This window comes from Artemia franciscana, chromosome 2 (assembly GCF_032884065.1).
Source record: "Artemia franciscana chromosome 2, ASM3288406v1, whole genome shotgun sequence".
NCBI classification, from domain to species: domain Eukaryota; kingdom Metazoa; phylum Arthropoda; class Branchiopoda; order Anostraca; family Artemiidae; genus Artemia; species Artemia franciscana.
Genome location: NC_088864.1, coordinates 12,356,030 through 12,376,961, shown reverse-complemented (window position 1 = coordinate 12,376,961; position 20,932 = coordinate 12,356,030). Strand labels below are relative to the sequence as shown.

Genomic DNA, 20,932 nt, shown 5'->3' with positions numbered 1-20,932 from the left:
CCCCCACTTGAAATGTTGCCCCTTCTAGAAAATGTTGTATACGCACCTGAGTCTATAATACTTATTTCACATGGCTTGTCTGCTACATAGCACATCACAAATATTCACCTTATGGCCACTTTCAGCAACCTCCCCCCTGTGAAGAAAAATGAGACTTAGGGACGAGTCACATCAGGCATAGTGCTTTTGATTTAATAAATCAGTAGAAAAGGCACCAATAAGCCGTCAACTCTAGTATTATGTGGTTTGCGTGGATGGTGAGTGGTAGTAATGGCAGAAGGCAGCGCTTATTTCAACTCATTTCTAAGTTGTAGTTTTCACAATTTTTTTGATAAAGCATTATAATTCATCATATTTTGTTTTATTTCACTAGCATTAACCGAACTTAACATCTCGACAGAACTTGAGTGTGGTGGCTATAAGACACAAGTATCCTATTTTCTTTATTCAGTCACAGCTTAAAATGTAAAAAAAATTGTGGGTAAGAGTATTTTAGTCTTCATTTGTTATTTTTTGGGAGGGGGGTGGCTTAAACTTTCCCTTTTTGTGGGTAATTAATAATAGCATAGAAGATCTGTTTCAGCAAGAATAACTGCCAAGGTGTTTGGTATTTAAGGTACAACTCGGCTCACAGGCTTTCATAAATATATATTCACACCAATATTTTAGCACTTATTTCTTATATTGCCGACAATAAAATTGAGATACATCGGCCAATACCGTCAAGAACAGTTTTAAAGAGTAAAATATTAAAAAAATAAGACAAAATTATAAATTCATATCTGTCTTGTTTTATCGGAGTACCATGTTGTATGTAAAGATATTTTGAGGGGGTGGATGATGCTGTAATGATAATATACAATCTAGATTTTAAACTTGCTTTGCAATTTAAATTCAAAAGCAGCTGAACATTAACTTTTGGTGCACTCAGTTAGGGCCTAGTGGTGATTGATAAACTATATAGATTTTGAATTACCGTGCAGATGCCGTATTGATTGAGTACATATGTCAAACAACCGAAAACATTCCGAAAGAATATATATATATATATATATATATATATATATATATATATATATATATATATATATATATATATATATATATATATATATATATATATATATATATATATATATATATATATATTTGTTTTCAATTTAAAGACATCAATCATATGATACAAAACAATCCCAGATTTTTTATTTTTTCCAGTTTTTTTCGAGTATGGAGATTGTGCTTCGGTATAAAAGTCCAAATATCTCAGAAAGGATTTTTATGTAAGAAGAGAAAAATATATTTTGTCCATTGATAAAGGCTTATGGATATGAATCCAAAATATCCAAATTTTCTTAGCATTTGTAAATTTATTGCTCTAGGTTTAGTCCCAGGATTTGCCATAGATTTTTGCCCACTTCCCAAGCCCTGGATCTTGAAAAATATTTCTTTGATACTTTCGTTGAAAATACATGTTTTTATATTTTCATTTAATAAATAAAAAAACTGAACGACAACAATATTTTTTTCTTCTTATATTTTAAAATTACATTGCTCGTCTGCAATGTAAACACAAGTACTTCTTAAGAAGAATATGTACCAACAGGCTTCGGTAGGTCCAGACCCCTAAGTTTTGTGTAAGAAAAATAGATTTACGAAGTTTCACCCAGGATTAATAACGGTTCAAATCCATTGTTTTCTCAAAAATATTGAAAAAACACATATCTTTAATGCCTCTCGTAGACTTCAGATCTCCACGGAACTTTGGGATGAGGGTGGCTTGGTCCTTATCCAAATTGCACGAAAAAATAAGTTTTTTTAACTGATAGTAAAGAGCGAGACTAAAACTTAAAACGAACAGAGGTTATTCCTTATATGAAAGAGGCTGATCCCTTCTCAACGCCTCGCTCTTTACGCTAAAGTTTGACTCTTTATCACAACTCTACTTTTTAAAACAATAAAAATTTTAGTGTAAAAAGCGAGGCGTTGAGGAGGGGACAGCCCTTTCCAAGCTTATTTTTTGTATCTAATTTTTTTAACGTTATTTAACTAATGTAGGTTCGAATTTGGCTCACCGTAAATGAAAAATTAGAATAACATTTGCATATTAATTTTGGCAGATTTATTCCGTATATGAAGGGTTGCCCACTCCTCAATACATTGCTCATTACGCTAAAGCCGTTAGCACTTTTAAAAACGCTTACAATTCTAATCAAATGGTCCCTGTGTTTCAGTTTTATTAAACAGTCAAACTTTAGAGTAGAGAGTAAGGTATTGAGGAGGGGGCAACCCTCCATATATGGAATCATTTCTGTTCGTTTTTCAAATAATGCCGGTAAATCTGGCTCAACCTGTATGAAACATATCCCTCTCCTTCAATGAAAACTCATCCTTGTAAATTCCATCCAACGTAAAGTGCACTCCCTCCCCTCGTCAAATTCGCTCCAGACAGTTCCATCCATGCTGAGAATCCCCCTCCCTGTAAAATTGCTTGCGGATGATTCAGCCTGAAACATTCTTCTTAGGATTCTCGCATTTGAATAAGAATTTAATCTCTAACGGTTTCTCGATCACTCAAGAAATGCCCTTCTGTGGAAACTATTTCCCTGAAAACAAAACACGCGGTAAAAAGCCCCTGGATAATTCCCCGGAACGTCTCCACATAAAAAATTTGGCAAAGAGAATGTAAGATAATTAAAAATAATTTCCTATAGTATTTCTCTCAACCCCCCCCCCAGTGTAACAAATTCTGTCAAAACCATCCCAAGCCCCCCCCCCCCCTCAAAAAACCTTTATACTTCTCAATAACAAATACTATATGTAAATAATGGGTGAATTTCATAACATAAAAGCCTCTCCCCATAGGCTGTGGGGGATTCTTTTACAGCTACAGACATCATTATTTGATCTTTGAACTATAATAAACAAAACGGCTATCTCAAAATTTTGATCAGATAATTTTGGGGAAAAATAGGCGTCGGGACCCGGTTGCCCTCCAATCTTTTTGGTCACTTAAAAAGGGCTCTAGAACTTTTCATTTCTGTTTGTTTTAGCCCTCTTCCAATATTCTAGGATCGCTGGATCGATACGATCGCCCCTGAAAAAAAAGACAAGAAAACAAATAAACATGCATCATAGATCTTTCTTCTGCCAAAAATATAAAATTATACATTTTTGTAGATAGCCAACCACATTCCAACCCTCCCACCCAAGATTTTTTCTATAACCAGTGCCGTTAACCCCTCCCCCCATTAGCCTTGCCTGGAAGAAATTTTCTGGCGTGGGTCATGAAGCCCTAAATCGTCTTTTCCACCTCGCTCCGGTAATAAATAACAAACAAGAGTACACAACAGTACAGTACAGTAGTAAACAACAGTACACATTACAAACACGCACAGAAACAGAATACACGCGAAAATACCTAATCTAACGACACAAGAAATTAATCGTAAAATTTTTTCTTCTTCCTAAGGATTTATCTATGTAATATTTTGTGCTACGTCAGTAAAGAGTGTCGCAATGGAAGGAACACTATTATCCCTCTTTCTAGCACCAATAATAAAGGGTTAGACCACAATTATTTCTGTGTATCAAGAGGGATTAGATATCAACTTCTATTACATCTCCTTCCCCAAATTCCATTCTATATTTATCTGAAGGTTCAGTGAGAGCTAAGACGTTTAAGATATTTAAATGCTTCGATGCATCTTCTCCCCACCCTCCCCATTACTAAAGAACTGCCCACAACTCATCTTTCATGATAGTTGATGCAGTCTTGCACATCACTGTGTATATTTTATGAAATTTGAATCAAATATTTTTGGTTAAATGAAGCTCTAAAATAAATTTCAAAGCCATTTCAGCAATACGAGAGGTATCACCCCGTAGTACCCTCAATCAGGCTTATTCTAAATGAAGAGAAAAAGCAAATTTTCTCAATAAAAGGGTGAAAAGCAAACTTTCGAATAATAAAAATCTGAATATTTGGCTTTCGAGCCCCCCCCCCCAAAAAAAAAAAGATGAGAGGTTAGCTCCCTTCGCCCATGATTTTTTCTATATTCATTTGAAGAATCCTGGAAAGTTTGACAACTTAGGCATTGAATTGGGCTCCTTTAGGCTTCTCCCCCCTCCCCACCTCCCCAGTACAATGACCCAAATCCCTTTCTTCATAATACCTGATGAGCAATTATAGGCGACATATAACTAAACATAATTTCCTGAAAAATCCAGTGAATCAAGTTAGTTAAGTCAAGCATTAAGATAAATGTCCATGTTAACCATTTATCTTGTTATAGACTGCGTGACTTTTTCAGGGACGAATGCGCCACCATGCGGCATCACTTCCTATGCAACTAGAAATTTGGTCTGTTGTTTTTTTATGCTTAAACCGATTAGCTATGTCGTAATTTTCAATCGATAGCTACTCGGTCCTTTTTGGGGTAAATTCATAATTTGGCGCTAATACAAATGGCAAAGAATACTAATTTTCCATGGTACAGTATTTTTGGCCACTTAAAAAATCAATGTAACTTTCTAATAAGTCACCCAAAAGCTTTTAATTTCCGTTCGAATCAGCCAAATCCTGATCTCCAAGGACCACTGGTTTGATGTGATCACTCCTGGAAAAGAAAAAGATTGAAATACGTACGCTTGCGTGGTCTTTCTTCAGGGAAAAAAAAAATGCAGTATTCTCCATTTTTTTTTTAAATAGAAGCTTCAAAGTAGAGCTCTCTGATGTGGTGAATAAAAGGGTGTGATTTTCAATAAGATTGCTTCAATTTTGGAGGGTGCCCCCCCCCCCTTTTACAAAAATCAGAAAAATATTCTCAGGTTCGTAGGTTTTGATGGGTAACTCTAAACCTAACTAGTTTAATGAATTGGAATCGGCATAAAAGAAAATTCTTTTGATATATTAATTGTTATAAAAATTTCTTTCTTTAGAAAGAAATTTCTTTCTTACAGTTCGTTTCCATGAATTGTTTGATGGCTAGCTAAATAAATCAATTGTTCCAGGAACTGACTAGGAAGTGACTTTGACTAAATGTCATGTTTTCCCAATATTTAGGCTGCCCAACTTCAGACCTGTACGCAGGCATCAGGTACGCAGGGGGGGGGGGAATATTGAAAACAAATATATTAAATTTTAATGAAAACTAATATATTAATCAATTTATTAATATATTAGGGGGGATATTGTAATATTAATGTGTTTTCAAGTTTCTTGAATTCATTCTCTACTTTGTCTTCGAAATAAATTCCTACCTACATTACTAAAGTTTTGCATTTAGCGCCTAAATTCATTTCAGTAAGGAGGAGTTTTTGCATATTTTTGTGTACATTCTGCTTACACGGAGCCGGAGATAGTTTTTTCTCAGGCAGGGGGGTGGGGTGAATTTAGACTTCGCCGCCCCCTGCTACACCAAACACTGTAAATATCATAATTTTTGCCCAAAAATATTAAAATTCGTGCTTGGTTTGCCTCGCCTCGGGTGTGCCACCCGGGGTGCTTGTTCCTTCTTACCCCTCCTAGATCTGGCTCTCCGCTTATATTTTTAAGAGGCTGCTTAAAAAAAAAAACTTTAAATGTTACAGTAGCGGCTCATAGACACATATTAAATTATTAGTAAATTTGCAATTATAGCCATTTCTTTCGTCGGAAATTAAAATATAACCACTACTGCCACTGAAACAACTCACTGCAGCAGCCATCCAGCCTAAGGCTAATACATCTGCACGGGCCCCTTCCCCGCGTCAATCTGTTCAAAGTTTCACTTTTAGCCCCTCCTATGTAGTTTCAGTTTCCTTTAAATGCCTTCTTGTGACCTTTTCTTATCCTATTTGGCGACTACCTAATATCTGGTTTGCCCCTAACGGCCCCCATTTCAAGTAAATCCCCATGTAACTCAACCCTGATGGAACTCAAATCCATCCAGCTTACTCCTGTTTAACTTAACCTGATTCAACGCAATTCAACCCTCATTTAGCTCAAACCTCATGCAGCTCAATCCCCGTTTAAATCAACCCTATTCGACTCAACCCCCATTCAAATCAAATCCATTCAACTGAACCCTACTTTTTGGAACAGACAAAATTTTTCAAGAATAAACACCTGACGAATAATAATTGAACTTTTATGGTAGCATACTTTTCCATATTTTCTTTATTCTTTTTTTATACAACAATAAATATTCCTTTATTTCTATATTTTCCCATGGAAAAATAATATTCTTCAAATCAATATTTCCAATTTTTTTCACACAAAAGTAAACAAAAACATTTGCAATAATAAAACAAATTCAGCTCCTTGAGCTGTTACGGTTGACTGAGATTGTAGTGTCACTCCAAAAACAGATACACGAGGGATCTGCCGGAAATTTGAATTTCATAGTGAAGTCAATTATGGCGTGCGGATAGAATCCCTTACTTCCTGGCTGATACGGCACAACAAACTATGACAGGAATATTATTACAGTAGTGATTTCAAAGGCTTTGACCGAAACGCTTCAATTTTATACGTTTGAAGATCTAGGATTAAGTGTGTTGAAAAACGTGGGGCTTCTATGTGTTTTATTTTTGGATATATCACATTGAGGATTATTATTGAAAGAGTTCAATGATTCTGCAGCACTTGCTGTCTTTTGGACTTGATCTAGTTTTCAATTAAATTTCATATCTATATATCAAACGATTACGCTGGTTCTATTATGATGAATGTGAATAATGGTCTAGATAACTTCATCCAGATATGTGAGGTGCTATTATAATGTATACGTTGTGTTAGAAAACTAATAATTGGTCTCACGATAATACTCCAGATTAATATATTTTAAAATAGATCTTTAAACTGTTTAAAGGTCTAAAGACCCTTTCAGATATGGGTCTTAAAATGAAAAGCTTAAGTACCCTGACTATAAAGGATGTCCCTTCGTTAAGGACAATGAGAAAGACATTTACAGGGTCCATTCTTAGTATATCCCATTCCGCACGGACACTGCTGAGAATGAATCGGTCACCAGTTTTTCCGGAAAATGATCAAAGGACAGTTGTGACAACCCCTGACGATAACGGACGAACTGTGTTAACTATGCCGGCAGAAAATATGCAAACAACTATTTCTTCTGGAAAAAACGGCTCAACTGTGATTTCGATTAAAAAAGAATGTGGAGTTACATCAGAGAATGAGAAGGGTAGCTGGCGAAGAAGGGTTGTAGCTAACAATCGGAAGAATAGGCCAATGAATGGTATCAAACGGTAACTAGAAAGCATGTTTGTTTTAATTTTAATATTCAGTTGAAAGGGTGATATTTTCAGCTGAAAAAAACGATGATTCAAGGATGTGTTAATAAATAATTGCTTTGACAGTGTCGTTTGCTTTTATGTTATCCTTTGATTTGCTTACATTTTCATTTCTTTGTAATGATTTTTTTGTTATTGAAAAGGAATTCATAAAGAGAATTCAAAATGCACCATGCACCATTTAATAAATAACAAACAAAGAGAGAAATCTCAATGAATAAGCAAACAAACGGGACTACGGCTAGTAGAAAGAAAAGATAAAAAAAGAACGCGGATATTTCGCCTGTATGAAAACGAGGCGTCTTCAACGCTGATGAAACAAAGATAAAAACTAAGATAAACTAAAAACAAATACACATCAAAATCAAGGAATAAAAACAAACAATGTTAATATCTACAATTGTCGCAATTAATCCACATAGGTCGCAGAAACTGGATAAAATAATCCAGAAACTGGATAAAATAATACTTTGATGAGAAACCAAAGCAACTGGATAAAATAATATAAAATGGAAATGAAGTTGATTATTCTGTTGCGAAATAATATTATTGTTTGTTACTATTGCTGCAACTCTCCTAGGTCTTGTATTTAATTTCGTCGCCTGGTGATTTTGTAAGACCTTAATGTCCCCATTAACAACTGGTTCACTTTTCAAAGGAATTTTAAAAATTGGGTCAACATTCAAATTTCCTGCATCTCTATTTATTGACATATTAGCAAGCTTGTTTTTTTTTTATATTTCAATAGCCTCCGTCACTCACTGAGTGACGGAAACTCTTTATCATAAGAAATGGCCGTGGCTTCGTCGAATTATACATACTGCTCAGGGGGGTAGAAAATGTGTCCAGCCAAAGTTTAAACAAAGATTTCAGGAGGCCTGTGTAATTGTGCAGCTTTTTCTATTGGATTTACTCAGCGCTTTTGTGTTTAAGTAGTTAATTTAAAAAAAGTTTTTCCGAGGGAAGTAAAGAATGAAGTTGAAACTCAAACCGAACAAAAATTATTACTTTATAGCCTATCTAACATATACCAATACATTTAGTGCAAATGAATCAACTGGTGAAATTTCCCTATGTTTGTAAGATTACGGAAAAACAAGAGCTTTACTGAAAACACAAAAGCCAAGCTTCGGAAACAAGAATATTGATTTAGGTGCCAAAAGTATGTACGTAGTCTCACAAGAACAAAGCAACCTATAACGCTTTTTATAGTCTCACAGATGTTTTCAATATACAACTAAAATTATCTTTAAAACTTTCTCATAAAAATGATAAGTTATAAACAGCATACAAAATAATGGATTGATTTATCAGGTAACATCTTGGTCTCACCTAGTATTACTCGAAATGGAGAACATATCAACCGTAACATGAACTCTGGAAATCTGGTTGTTTCTCTCTGAAAGATGGAGAATTTCATGTTGTAATGCAAATTCTAAAGCGAGTCTATAGTCTTAATACTAATAAAATCCCTTCACTTCGAACTTGTCGACAAAATGATCTTCATTTGTCTAACTAATATTAAGAAGGCTGGGAGGGGAATATGAAATAGAGAGAACTTGTGAGCCCTAGGATTTTGAACCATTCAGATTATAATAACATTCATTTCATTATTCCCAACCTTTTTAGTCCAGAAATGGCACCCAAAGTGTAGTTTTTGGTGTCATGTGCCCCTTTATGGTGGTGCTATGTATTCGATAGCGCAATAAACTAGATTGACAGTTTTTGTGCTGGATCTTATCCTCCTCCTCCTTACACAAATATCTAACATCCCTCCTTAATAATAGACCACTGAATTATGAATCAAATCACTTCAGTTAAATAAAGGATTAAAATAAACATCAGAAACTGTTTTGTGCAATAAGAAGGGAAGTGCCACTTTGCAGTAGCCTACCCTGGTGGACATTACCCATATTTTTCCCTGAAAAATCTTGCCAGACAATTTGATTCCCGCTGAAAATTGCCCTTTGGGAATTCCATCGTAATATTCACTCCATACGTAAGATTATGCATCCAAAGAGGAAAAAAGACAAAGGAGAACAGTTCCGTTGGAGAATTCAGGTAATTCTTAATAACATTTTGGAAATGAAAAATAAAGGAGTTTATAATACCATTTATCGTAAAAACACGAGAGATATTTTTCCTGAAATTTCGATTCTAAATAATGAGTGGCTTTTCTATTTAGGATAGGTCAAATAACTCCTTAGGCCTAAAGGCGCATTTATGTCGAGCTAGTGAAAATTTCCTCAGGCATATCGATGTGCAAACCTGTCCGCTTAGTTAACCTTTTGTGTCGGAGCTACTGGCCTGGTACTACTTTCTTAATTGCTACTAAATTTAATTTTGTTAGACAAAAAATTAAAGATCTATTTTATTTTTTTACAAAAGGAAAGGACGCTGTGTTTTGATTTTTTCCTTCAATTCTTGTATGGCTTCCTCATTCAGCTCCTTAATAAGGGTTGAGGTGTCTTATCAAACAGTTCGTGGTAACGAACTGTAGTAAGGAGCGACCCGGCTCAATAGTAATCAAAACTCTAAAAAATGGAATTTTGATACCAATAGCTACATCAAAAGAATTGCATTTTAATGCTGATTTTAAATATATAAGTTTCATCAAGTTTAGTCTTACCCATCAAAAGTTACGAGCCTGAGAAAATTTGCGTTATTTTAGAAAATAGGGGAAAACACCCCCTAAAAGTCATAGAATCTTAACGAAAATCACACCATCAGATTCAGCGTATCAGAGAACGCTACTGTAGAAGTTTCAAGCTCCTATCTACAAAAATATGGACCTAGAATGTTGCGAGAGGGCTCATTCTAACGGAAATGAAAAGTTCTAGTGCCCTTTTTAAGTGACCAAAAAAATTGGAGGGCACCTAGGCCCCCTCCCACGCTAATTATTTTCCCAAAGTCAACAGATCAAAATTCTGAGATAGCCATTTTATTCAGCGTAGTCGAAAAACCTTATAACTATGTCTTTGGGGACGACTCACTCCCCCACAGTCCCCGTGGGAGGGGCTACAAGTTACAAACTTTGACCAGTGCTTACATATAGTAATGGTTATTGGGAAGTGTGCAGGCGTTTTCAGTAGGATTTTTTGGTTGTGGGGAGGGGTTGAGAATAGGGGGATAGGCTGGAGGAACTTTCCATCGAGGAATTTGTCATGGTGGAAGAAAATTTCCTCACCAACGCCCCGCTCTTTACGCTAAAGTTTTTTACTGTTTTAAAAAGAAGAGTTGAGAGAAAGAGTCAAACTTTAGCGTAAAGAGCGGGGCGTTGGTGAGGAAGCAGCCCCTTTCATATACGAAGTAATTTCTGTTCGTTTTAAGTTTTAATTTTGCTCCTTACTTTCAGTTAAAAAAACTTGTTTTTTTTTTATTTAATTTCTCCTATAGACTGGACGAGATTAGAAATTATATAAAACGTAAGTTTTTGAACTGAAACTAAGGAGCAACATTAAAACTTAAACGAGCAGAAATTATTCCGTATATTCTGAAGTTATAAATTATTCCGAAAAGTATGGGTAATGTCCATAAGGGTAATGCAAGGTAACGAATCCCTTCTTATTGCACAAAAATGTTTTTGGCGTTTATTTTAATGTCTTATTTAATTATAGGAATTTGCTTCGTAACGAAGTGGTCCATAATTAAGGAGAGTAACCTGACCACTAAAAACAAATGTCACAGAAAAAAAAAATGCAAGTAGGTCTTTAGTACTATGATCTCTCTATAGGCTATAAGTTACAAATGATTTTATCCTGTCAATTACATAGTGAAAATAAGAAATAATAAGCATAGTAATCCTTCTTTTAATATACAAGTTTGAGTGATCCCAGAACCACATGCCTATACCTCTCCAACTCCTAAGAGGCAAGGGGTTGAGGTTAGGGGTGTACATTTCTGTGGGGAAGAAAGGGCAACTGCCCCTCCCAGACACAAGTTTTCCCCCAGATCCCAGTTTGCACCTCCCCCACCTGATATTTAGTTTCTCCAAAAATGTTGTCAATATTAAGATAAGCCTGCATAATTCAAGCATCCACTGAAACAGTTCAGTTTTCTTTTGTACATCTTTACCTTTTCTTATTACTATATGGCTTGTTTTTCAGTTTTTTCTGTCATTTTTACTATATTTGGAAAAAAGACTCCAACTTTGACCCCCCCCCCCCCCGACACACAGAGTTTTTACAAAATGACGCCATTTGTTTGGGTATAAATTTAGTTATCTTCTAAGAATGTCGTTGTAAGCCATGAACTCCTCCCTTTTGAATCAAAAAGCAGGGACATGCTTTAAAAATGAGTGCATTACAATTATAAAAATAGTCAAATTCTCTCAAAAACAATCATATTAGGGACAAAACCATGGTTAAAAAAACATCCATCACTCTACTAAGAGAACCACGCCTCTGATATTGTAATTTGATATATTGGTGTTTTTACCTTGATTGTGCAGTCTATAAAGGGGGCTTAGAAGAGTAACACATGGGAGGTATTCTTGCAAACATCCAGCTAAAGATTTTGGACCATAATTATTACAACTATGTCGTTTTATACTTCAAAGATTTTCTACTTAAGCTTAAAACACCAAAAGGTTTTTTTTTAGCGCTACATCACACTTACGGATGGTAGAACTAATAAAGATCACGTAGATATGAGGAATAGCTTTCAAATGAGCCAGTAAACATCAGTCTAAAGATTTCTGATAGCCCACTAGCCCCAGATTTTCCACCTGAGACATGGCACCAAAAGTGATGTTTTTGGTGCCATTTGGAATTTGCTGATGGTGAAATTTGTATGAAGGACGTAGATATGAGCAACATCTTTTATATGAGCTCGTAAAAATCTATCTAAGATATTCTGGTAGCCTGCTAGCCCCGCCCCTGAGAAATCGCAAAAAGTGCCATTTTTGTGTATTTTAGTGCCACTTTGCTCATTAATTAGGCAGCGCTATTGCGCTGAATTTGATAGGACATAGAAGGGGTAAAGATTCTCTATTTCACAAATTCCAGATGTAGTGTCTCATTTTCCAAATGTTGACCTTTTGTAACAAATTTCATGGGGAGAGTCCGCTAAAAACTTAGCGCCAGACGTAGTTTTAGTCGACATTTATCCTCCCTGCAGTTGTGTCTGTTGAACCTCTTGTAATACAAGCAATATATGACATTTCTCTTATAACTTCCCTTGGGTAACTAATCCGAATAGAAATTCGGGTCTTTGAAAGGGTCTTTGAAGCTGTTCTTTTAGCAGTCAGTGCGGGGTTTCTCCTATTATAGCTAATCTGAGTGCTACGTGTTTCTTTGTATTTGCCGCGTTGAATTGAGAAATAGCGGTAAAACTACAGACAGCTTGTAGGAGGGTGGGTGGTGGGTGTACTAGTAGAAAAAATCTGATTGGTGCTAAAACTGCCCTTTGAGGAACTATTTCTGATTCAGGGGAGTGGATCCAGTAATGTTTTGAAGCTTTATAAAAAATGGATATATAAATTCGTCAATAAGCCTAACATGACTTGAGGAGAAGGATACTTGAACTGGATGGTAATCAGTTCCTAGAGTATAATTGCTTTCTCACATGGGAGAATCCAACCGGATCGAGATTTCCAACCTAAGGGAATTTTGAAGAAAAATGAATCTAGCCACCGGGACGCTCATCCCCCGTTTTCATACGACTTTATTTTAGTTATTTGCTTACTGCAAACGAGGGTCACTCTGAACTAACTGCCCATCATTCCCCACTTGAAGGCTTCATGTACATTTGCAACTGTCTTTTCCACGTTTTGTTGCTTTTCATAAACTCAACTTGAACGCTACGGAGGCGGATCAAGTCAGGGATGTGTCTGATCTTGTAGCTGAATCATAGTCTGTACATCTACAATTTTTTTTCCTGTGTTTTCCCTCGTTTCGTGCACTTGACGAAGTATTAAATTATGGAATACCTGATCAGGTTTCCGTATTTGCAGTTTGTTTTTCTATGTTTTCTTGCTTTTTATGTACTCAGTTCGAATATTGTCACGGGCCTGATTAATCTTGAGCACATACGCTCTGGTTTCAAATTTTGAGTTTCTTCCTCTATTTTTGTTTTCTTTTTTTCACTTAACTTGATTATTATTACACAGGAGCAAATAGGGTTTGTATTTTGCGACCTTAGTTTGAATCACCTAGTGTGACGTCGCTATGATTCTTATGACCTCAGTGTGACCTTGTACTCGTTTTTTTTTTACCTCAGTTTGAACATTTTTGTGAAGCTCAATGAAATCGCAGGTACTAATCAGGTTTTGCAACTGCATTCCATGTTATCCTTATATTAAATAAAAAAAAACTAATTTTTTTAGCTGAAAGTAAGGAGCGACATTAAAACTTAAAACGAACAGAAATTACTCCGTATATAAAATGGGTTGTCCCCTCCGCAATCCCTCGCTCTTTACGCTAAAGCTTTTAATTGTTTTAAAAAGTAGAATTGTGGCAAAGAGTCAAACTTTAAAGTAAAGAGCGAGGGATTGCGGAGGGGACAACCCATTTTATATACGGAGTAATTTCTGTTCGTTTTAAGTTTTAATGTCGCTCCTTACTTTCAGGTAAAAAAATTAGTTTTTTTTTATTTAATTTCTGAACGTTTTTGAATTAATGCATGTTTGGTTTTGGCTCTCCGCACATAAATTATTAAAATGAAATTTGTATATTAATTCTTTTTTGGCTAAATGGCTTTCTCTTAGTTTTGATCAGACGATTTTGAGAAATAAGGGGTGGAGAAGGAGGCCTATTTGCCCTCCAATTTTTCGGTTGGTTAAAAAGGCAACTAGAACTTTTAATTTTTAACGAACTTTTTTATTAGTAAAAAATATACGTAACTTATAAATTAGCAACTTAAGTAACAAACTTTCATAATCTTATATTTTTATTATGTATACAAGGGGGTTTGTATCCTCGTTAATACCTCGTTCTTTACACTAAATCTTAAGTTTTGTCCCAATTCTCTAAGAATGACCCCTGAATCAGAAAGGCCGTAGAATAAATAGTTGAAATTACTAAACTTACTTTAGCATAAAGAGCGAGGTATTTATCTCCTCCTAAATACCTCGCTCTTTATGCTAAAGTATTTTTAGAACCCCTCATATGCGTAATAATCTCTGTTCTTTTTAAGTTTCAATGCTACTCCTTCCTTTCATTTGAAAAAACATGTTCATGTTTATTTTTCATTGTTTTCTTATAGTAATGCTAGAAAATCATGCGCCCTTTTCCTTGAATTTTTCTTCCCCCATGACAGATTCCTCCAAGGAAAGATCCTCCAACATAGCCCCCTCCCCTCAACCCCCCCCAAACAAAATAAAATCCCCCTGAAAACGTCTGTACACTTCCCAATAACCATTACTATATGTAATCACTGGTCAAAGTTTGTAGCTTGCAGCCCCTCCCCCAGGGATTGTGGGGGAGTAAATCATCCCCAAATACATAGTTATTATGGTTTTCGACTATGCTGAACAAAATGGCTATCTCAAAATTTTGATCCGTTGACTTTGGGAAAAAATGAGCGTGGGAGGGGGCCTAGATGCCCTCCAATTTTTTTGGTCAATTAAAAAGGGCACTAGAACTTTTCATTTCCGTTAGAATGAGCCCTCTTGCGACATTCTAGGACCAATTGGTCGATACGATGACCCCTGGGGAAAAGAAAAAAAACAAACAAAAAAACAAACAAATAAACACGCACCCGTGATTTGTCTTCTGGCAAAAAATACAAAATTCCACATTTTTGTAGATAGGAGCTTGAAACTTCTACAGTAGAGTTCTCTGATACGCTGAATCTGATGGTGTGATTTTCGTTAAGATTCTATGATTTTTAGGGGTTGTTTCCCCCTATTTTCTTAAATAAGGCAAGTTTTCTCAGGCTCGTAACTTTCGATGGGTAAGACTAAACTTGATGAAACTTATATATTTAAAATCAGCATTAAAATGCGATTCTTTTGATGTAGCTATTGATATCAAAATTCAATTTTTTAGAGTTTTGGTTACTATTGAGCCGGGTCGCTCCTTACTACAGTTTGTTACCACGAACTGTTTGAAATGGGCTCTCCCAAGCTAAACGCTGTAATAACAAAGGTTTTATTTCAATAGAATAAAACAAATTGAGAAATCTTACTTTCAGAGTAGGTTCTAGTTTGGCTGAATTCGAATCTTCCCCACTAATGCCTAGATACTGCCGTGGGCTATATACGAAAATTGCTGATTTTGATTGTGTACTTTGTTGCACTCATTTTTCATCAGTGGCTGGTTCATAATACCAAATAATGCTAATTTCTAAAAGACAATAATACAATTTGTGCATTTTTCATATGGTCTAGGCGTATTTCGAGGTATTAGGGGGAAGGGACTGGCGCAGCTAAACTGAAAGCCACTTTGAAAATCATATTAACACAATTTTTCTGAATCTAATACAGCAGAAATTTAGGTATAATTGTATTTTGTTTAGTTTAGAACAAGCCATGCGTCAGACTGTTACCCAAAATTACGCAGAGAAAACGAAACACAACGAAATGCCAAAATAGTGTAAATGCACGAGAGCCTTAAAAAGTCGAAAGCTCTTCAACTCCTTGAATATTCTCTCTTTTTTTTAGCATAGTGTCGTTCGGTTTGTAACCCACCAACGTTAATGTATTGTAACCTATATGTATATAATCCAACAACATTTGTCTAATATTTATTTTTCTCTTTTCAGCACAGAAGAAAATACAAGAATCCGTGATGAAAATGCAGAATTTTTTGATGAATTTTCTCGTATAAAAGACAGATTGGATGAAAAAAATGAAAATGAAAGGAGACGTCCATCTTCAATAGCTGGAAATGAAGGTATGTCACGTACATCCAACAAAAAAATGTGCTCAACAGCAGTTGGGTGTAGACATTCCAACTTTTGCTTCAATTTTTGCCGAGGCCAACCCACACCCCCTCCCCAAAAAAATATTCACTATGAAAATTGATCATCCAAGCTTTAAAGTGCCAAAGACAAGAATAAAACTTTAAAAATGAAAAAAAAAACATTAAAAATAAACAAAAATAAAACAAAATAAAAATCATTGCTGTCCCCTGAACCAAAGTTAGGTCTATTCATACAAAAAAACTGCGATTTACTGAGGATTTTTTTTCTTGTTATTTCTAACTTCAGTGAAAACCCAACGAAGAATTAAATTTCAGAAAAATGGAAACATCGAAAGAGGATAAACTAGAACACAGACTACAGAAGCAACGATTTCGTCTTGTAGATGAAATTGTTTAACAGTACTTAATATGTTGAACTCAATTGAATGATAGGAAGACCCCAGAGTGTCTTGAACTCGCATCTTTCGAATTCAAAAGAGAGCATCAAAGTCACAATGCTGCGGTAGCTGTTAATATTTAATTTTAGTATTATTAATTTATATAATATTCATATAATATTTATATAATATTATATAATATTTATATTATATTTACATAATATTTATATTATATTATATATTATTATATATTATATAATATTTATATTATATTATATATAATATTTATATAATATTTATATAATATCTATATAATAATATTAATATTATTAATTTAATTTTTGTTAATATTAATGTGACGTTGAATTTATGTGATTAATATGGAGCAATAGTAAAACCAAAAAGAAACGAAATATGTTTTCTCTTTTTCTGCCGATAGTTTTTGAAATATTCTTTATTGTTTCTAACTTATAAACTATATAGAGCCGTATCACATTTTCGTCACTCTTACCATGTTAAACTGTGAAAACAAATAAGCAAGCCTAATTAAATTCGGTTGCGGTTTTGTCCATGATAACTCATAGATGAACAATATGTTGATTATTAAAGACAAAAACATCCGTAAAGAAAAGCCTTCTTGAACTTTTTTATTCCCTGGCGCCTTGTTTTTAACCCTTTTTACTTTGACCCTTTTTTTTAACTTCGCGGATGTTGCAACCAAAAACTGCGTGTCTGGAAATGGATATCTTCTTTGTTAACATTGAAATCCAATTTTTACTAATTCTTGATTTATGTATGGTTATGTATTATTCTTATAGTGGACTGCATTCAGAGGCAATGCTTAGGCTGAAAAGGCCCATTGCCTTTGCAGCTATTAGAAAAAAGGAAAGAAAAATAAGTCAATATAGCACAACAGTCAACGGGCTGCAGATTGGTGCAACCTCAGATACGGTACTTTCGTATAGAGCTTCTCTGTCTCCTTTTTCTTTTCTTTTTATAGACAAGCCTTCTTTGGAAGTGTCAATAAGTCCACTATTGTTTTTCTCCTATGCCCTGAACCAAACCCGCCTGCTTCAGTGCTGCTTGGTAAGGCAACAATCGGCCTTCAAAAGGAAAGGCCACTTTTCTTACGAACTGTCGACGGCAAGCGGCACTATTGGTACTAGCAAAAGAACTACTTTGTCTTAATTTGGATTGCTCCTAGGGATCTTTTCCTGCGCCAAGATTAGCACTTAATGTTTCCACGGAGATTAAATCCCCTGCTTGCCTTCATGATTTTGGCACGCTTTACTGGTTTCAATCCATCCAATTTTGGTGGTGCATTTCAGGAAAAGCCCTGCTCCGTGTTCGGACCCGTGGCAAGATTACCTATTGGCTGGATGGTAACTGAAATTACTAGTATTTTATTTTACAGTGTAAGGAGCTATAACGGAGTATAGTTGGCTAAGACATGTGCGTTTGATCAGTTTTTTTTTTGCATTGTTGAGTCATTACAAAAAAAAACTGCGCTTTATTTTGATGTCTCCACTGATTGCACCTGATTCTTAGAACTGGTATAAGCAAGAGAACTGCTTCCACCTCGATCGGCTCCTCAATTCAGAGAAATACCTAAGATTTTTTGGGATCCTCCCAAAAAATCCTATCTTTCTGAATTTCTGGACATTAGTTCAAATTACTGAAAAAAATTATATCATTACAAATTTCAAATTCTCGATTTTTTTTGCAATCATTGTCCCCTTCCTGAAAAATGTTCTTGCGCCTACCTCAATTGATCTTTTCTTGTACCATGACCTATGTTCCATATATCCAGGGATTATTTCCCCTGGTACGGTTTTGCAAGGCATTACTGCATCCAGTCCGTCCAGCCTAAGTAGTGTATTTTACCAAATACCCTGTCTTATGGATGCAGCAAAATTATTTTCGGAAATTGACTACAATTCATTTGTAATTTAAGTTCTGAAGTACCACTTAGTGTTGAAGTAGCCTGCACACAAGGCCGTAAACAGGGGGGCTAGTGGGTTTGAACCCACTAACCCCCAGTAACCAGTGGGTTTTCTAATTGAACATTTTCCTTGGGATCACTAGTGCCTCATTAACGTGCACTATTGTATCGTGTGCTGTATCCTATATGTGTGTATTTGCACGCACTGAAATTATTGCATTGGCAAAGCAGATTAATAGCTTAGATTGATGGTTAATTTTGTTATTTTGGTTTAATTTTGGTTAGTCATTTTAAAATAATATAGGCAATGGAGAGAATTTCCCTTCCTCCCTAACTTTCAATAACTTCGTTAATTTTAATTTCTTTACACTTTAAGGGGCTTATACATAAATAAGGCAACGAAAAGTAACTTACTCACAAACTTACTCACAACTTACTTCACTAAGCTAGTTTTATAACTTAACTAAGCCAGTTTTATAATTTAGTGTTATAACTTAATTCGTAACTTAAAACTCAAATTCAGGCTTTTCGCTTATTTTTACTTGTTTCAAACTATACAGCAGAGATGGCGTGTCTTCTTGACATAATAAATTATCAAATTAAGTTAATTTTGAATATTCAAAGTATTTATTCTGACTATAATCTTTTATTTATTTTCAATTTATTCTTGTAGCTGAATTAGATGCAGAAGGCCGTTATGGAACGGTTCCACGCCCAAGACCACGGCTAAGACAGACCGCACAGCTAAAAAAGTTTGCCAAAGCTGCTCGTGTTGTTGCTATACTGACAGGAGAAGCAGCTAAAAAGGTATGTAAGTAATTAGTAATTTTACAAATCTTTCACAAATACGGTATAATTTAAAAGATATTCTATGATTAAGGTCCTCTTCCTCCAAAAAAGGATCAATCCAGATTTTCCCCAAATCCTCAGATGTGATACTACATAGCCTAAGTATTAACCTTAAATGTTATTTTCTTGAGTTTTGGCCCCTTACCCCTGGAAAACACCTCTCACCCTCTCCTAATTTTTGGTCTATATCTGTGCTGATATTTATGCTTGATAGAATCAAACGTTCCAGCATTAGCCAGATTTGTTTTGTTTTTTTGCTTTTTTCATGGTAGCGAACTGTAAGTAAGGAGCGTCGTGACTCAATAGTAACCGAAACTGAAAGAAGGTAGAACAGAAAAACAGTCTGCAAAGTAGATGAAGTAGATACAAATCTGATGATTTTTGCTTATATGAAAATGTTCCACATCCGAATAATTGCAGTATTTGTTGCAGTAAAACTAAGAGTGTTTTATCACGCTTCGTTTAGCATGAAGGTTTTTATTCCTTGCTCTGGGTTTTGTTAATTGCTAGTTCTCGTGATTTATTTTGGCTTTTCAACCACACCAAAACAAAAGCATAGTGTAAATATGACAAATACAATAATTCTTTACCATAGTAATGGGCATTAGTAGAAATATGTTATTTTCTGTCATTAACTCATATTAAATACAATAATGTTTTTGTCCATGGCTACCGATGCATATCATTCCCGTTTTTTTCGCCATGACGTAAATGGTCTACTTTTTCTCTTTTTACTTCAACTTCTAGGATCTGTCTTAAGGAGTTGTCGTTTTTCTTATGTTTGTCAGTAAACAAAAATTGAGATTTTATCTTGCTTTCTCGTGCCGTATATCAGTTTTGAAAGTAGAAAGTTGCAATGTGGCGACAATATTTTTCCTCAGCTGTTCGCAAACTTTGTATGTCTTCTTTCATTGTCTGAGTTTCTTAAGATCCCACCAGGGGGTCCAAGGGGGGTATAGGCAGCATGAAAGTATGATAAGTTGTAAATAAAAACTTGTGTTATTCCCTCTTCTTTTTTTCCAGCCTATAATTGAAATGTTTTTTTTTTTTAACTTTTCTCTCATTTTTTCTTGTATTCTTTAATTAGTGCAGATCTGGGTTACTTCACGCTTCAAAGTTTCCCCGTCGCCAACTTTAGGAGAGGGACTGAGCCTATAGCCTTTTCTTAAATGCTGTTTGAGATTCAATGCGATAATTCCTGGGGAGAACAGAAAAAGAAACAAATAAACTGGTCTCCGTGATCTTTCTTCTGGCCCAAAAAATTTACAAATTTCGCTTTTTTGTAGATAGTAACCTGAAACATCTTAATGTTGTCATTTTAATTAATATCACTTGACTTTTTGGGGATATTCACCTCTTTCATTGGATATTAAGCAAATTAGTCAGGCTTGTAGCTTTTTATGGGTAACATTAAACGTAATGATTTTTATATAATCGTAATCAGCATAAAAATCCCATTCTTTTGATGTATTAATTGTCATTAAAGTTCTTTTTTTCAGAGTTTTTCTCAATGTTGGGACGAGTCACTCTTTACTTACAGTTTGTTACCACGAATTATTTGATTCACGAGGTTAATCTAGTAAGGGCTTGACCATTCACAAATAAAA

The 20,932-nt window shown here is 35.0% G+C and overlaps 1 protein-coding gene and 1 long non-coding RNA gene across 7 annotated transcripts in view; one reads left to right on the top strand and one right to left on the bottom strand.

Annotated features, from left to right (window-relative positions):
• Positions 1–20,932, top strand: part of LOC136037337 (protein unc-13 homolog 4B-like) — a 140,431-nt gene that overhangs the window by 14,040 nt on the left and 105,459 nt on the right. For 3 of the 6 annotated variants that reach the window (XM_065720056.1, XM_065720047.1, XM_065720037.1), the window contains 2 exons: positions 15,997–16,127; positions 19,150–19,283. In XM_065720056.1, coding sequence (XP_065576128.1) covers positions 15,997–16,127; positions 19,150–19,283 — 265 coding nt within the window. Of the gene's footprint in view, positions 1–6,284; positions 7,249–15,996; positions 16,128–19,149; positions 19,284–20,932 lie in introns of those variants that run through there. The other 3 variants (XM_065720012.1, XM_065720018.1, XM_065720027.1) reach the window with 3 other exon arrangements.
• Positions 4,302–20,932, bottom strand: part of LOC136037361 (uncharacterized) — a 56,616-nt gene continuing 39,985 nt past the window's right edge. Inside the window, exons 2-3 of the long non-coding RNA XR_010619920.1 lie at positions 8,626–8,692; positions 4,302–4,616 (exon numbers count right to left, since the gene is read on the bottom strand). This is a non-coding gene — a long non-coding RNA (uncharacterized LOC136037361). The remainder of the gene's footprint in view (positions 4,617–8,625; positions 8,693–20,932) is intronic.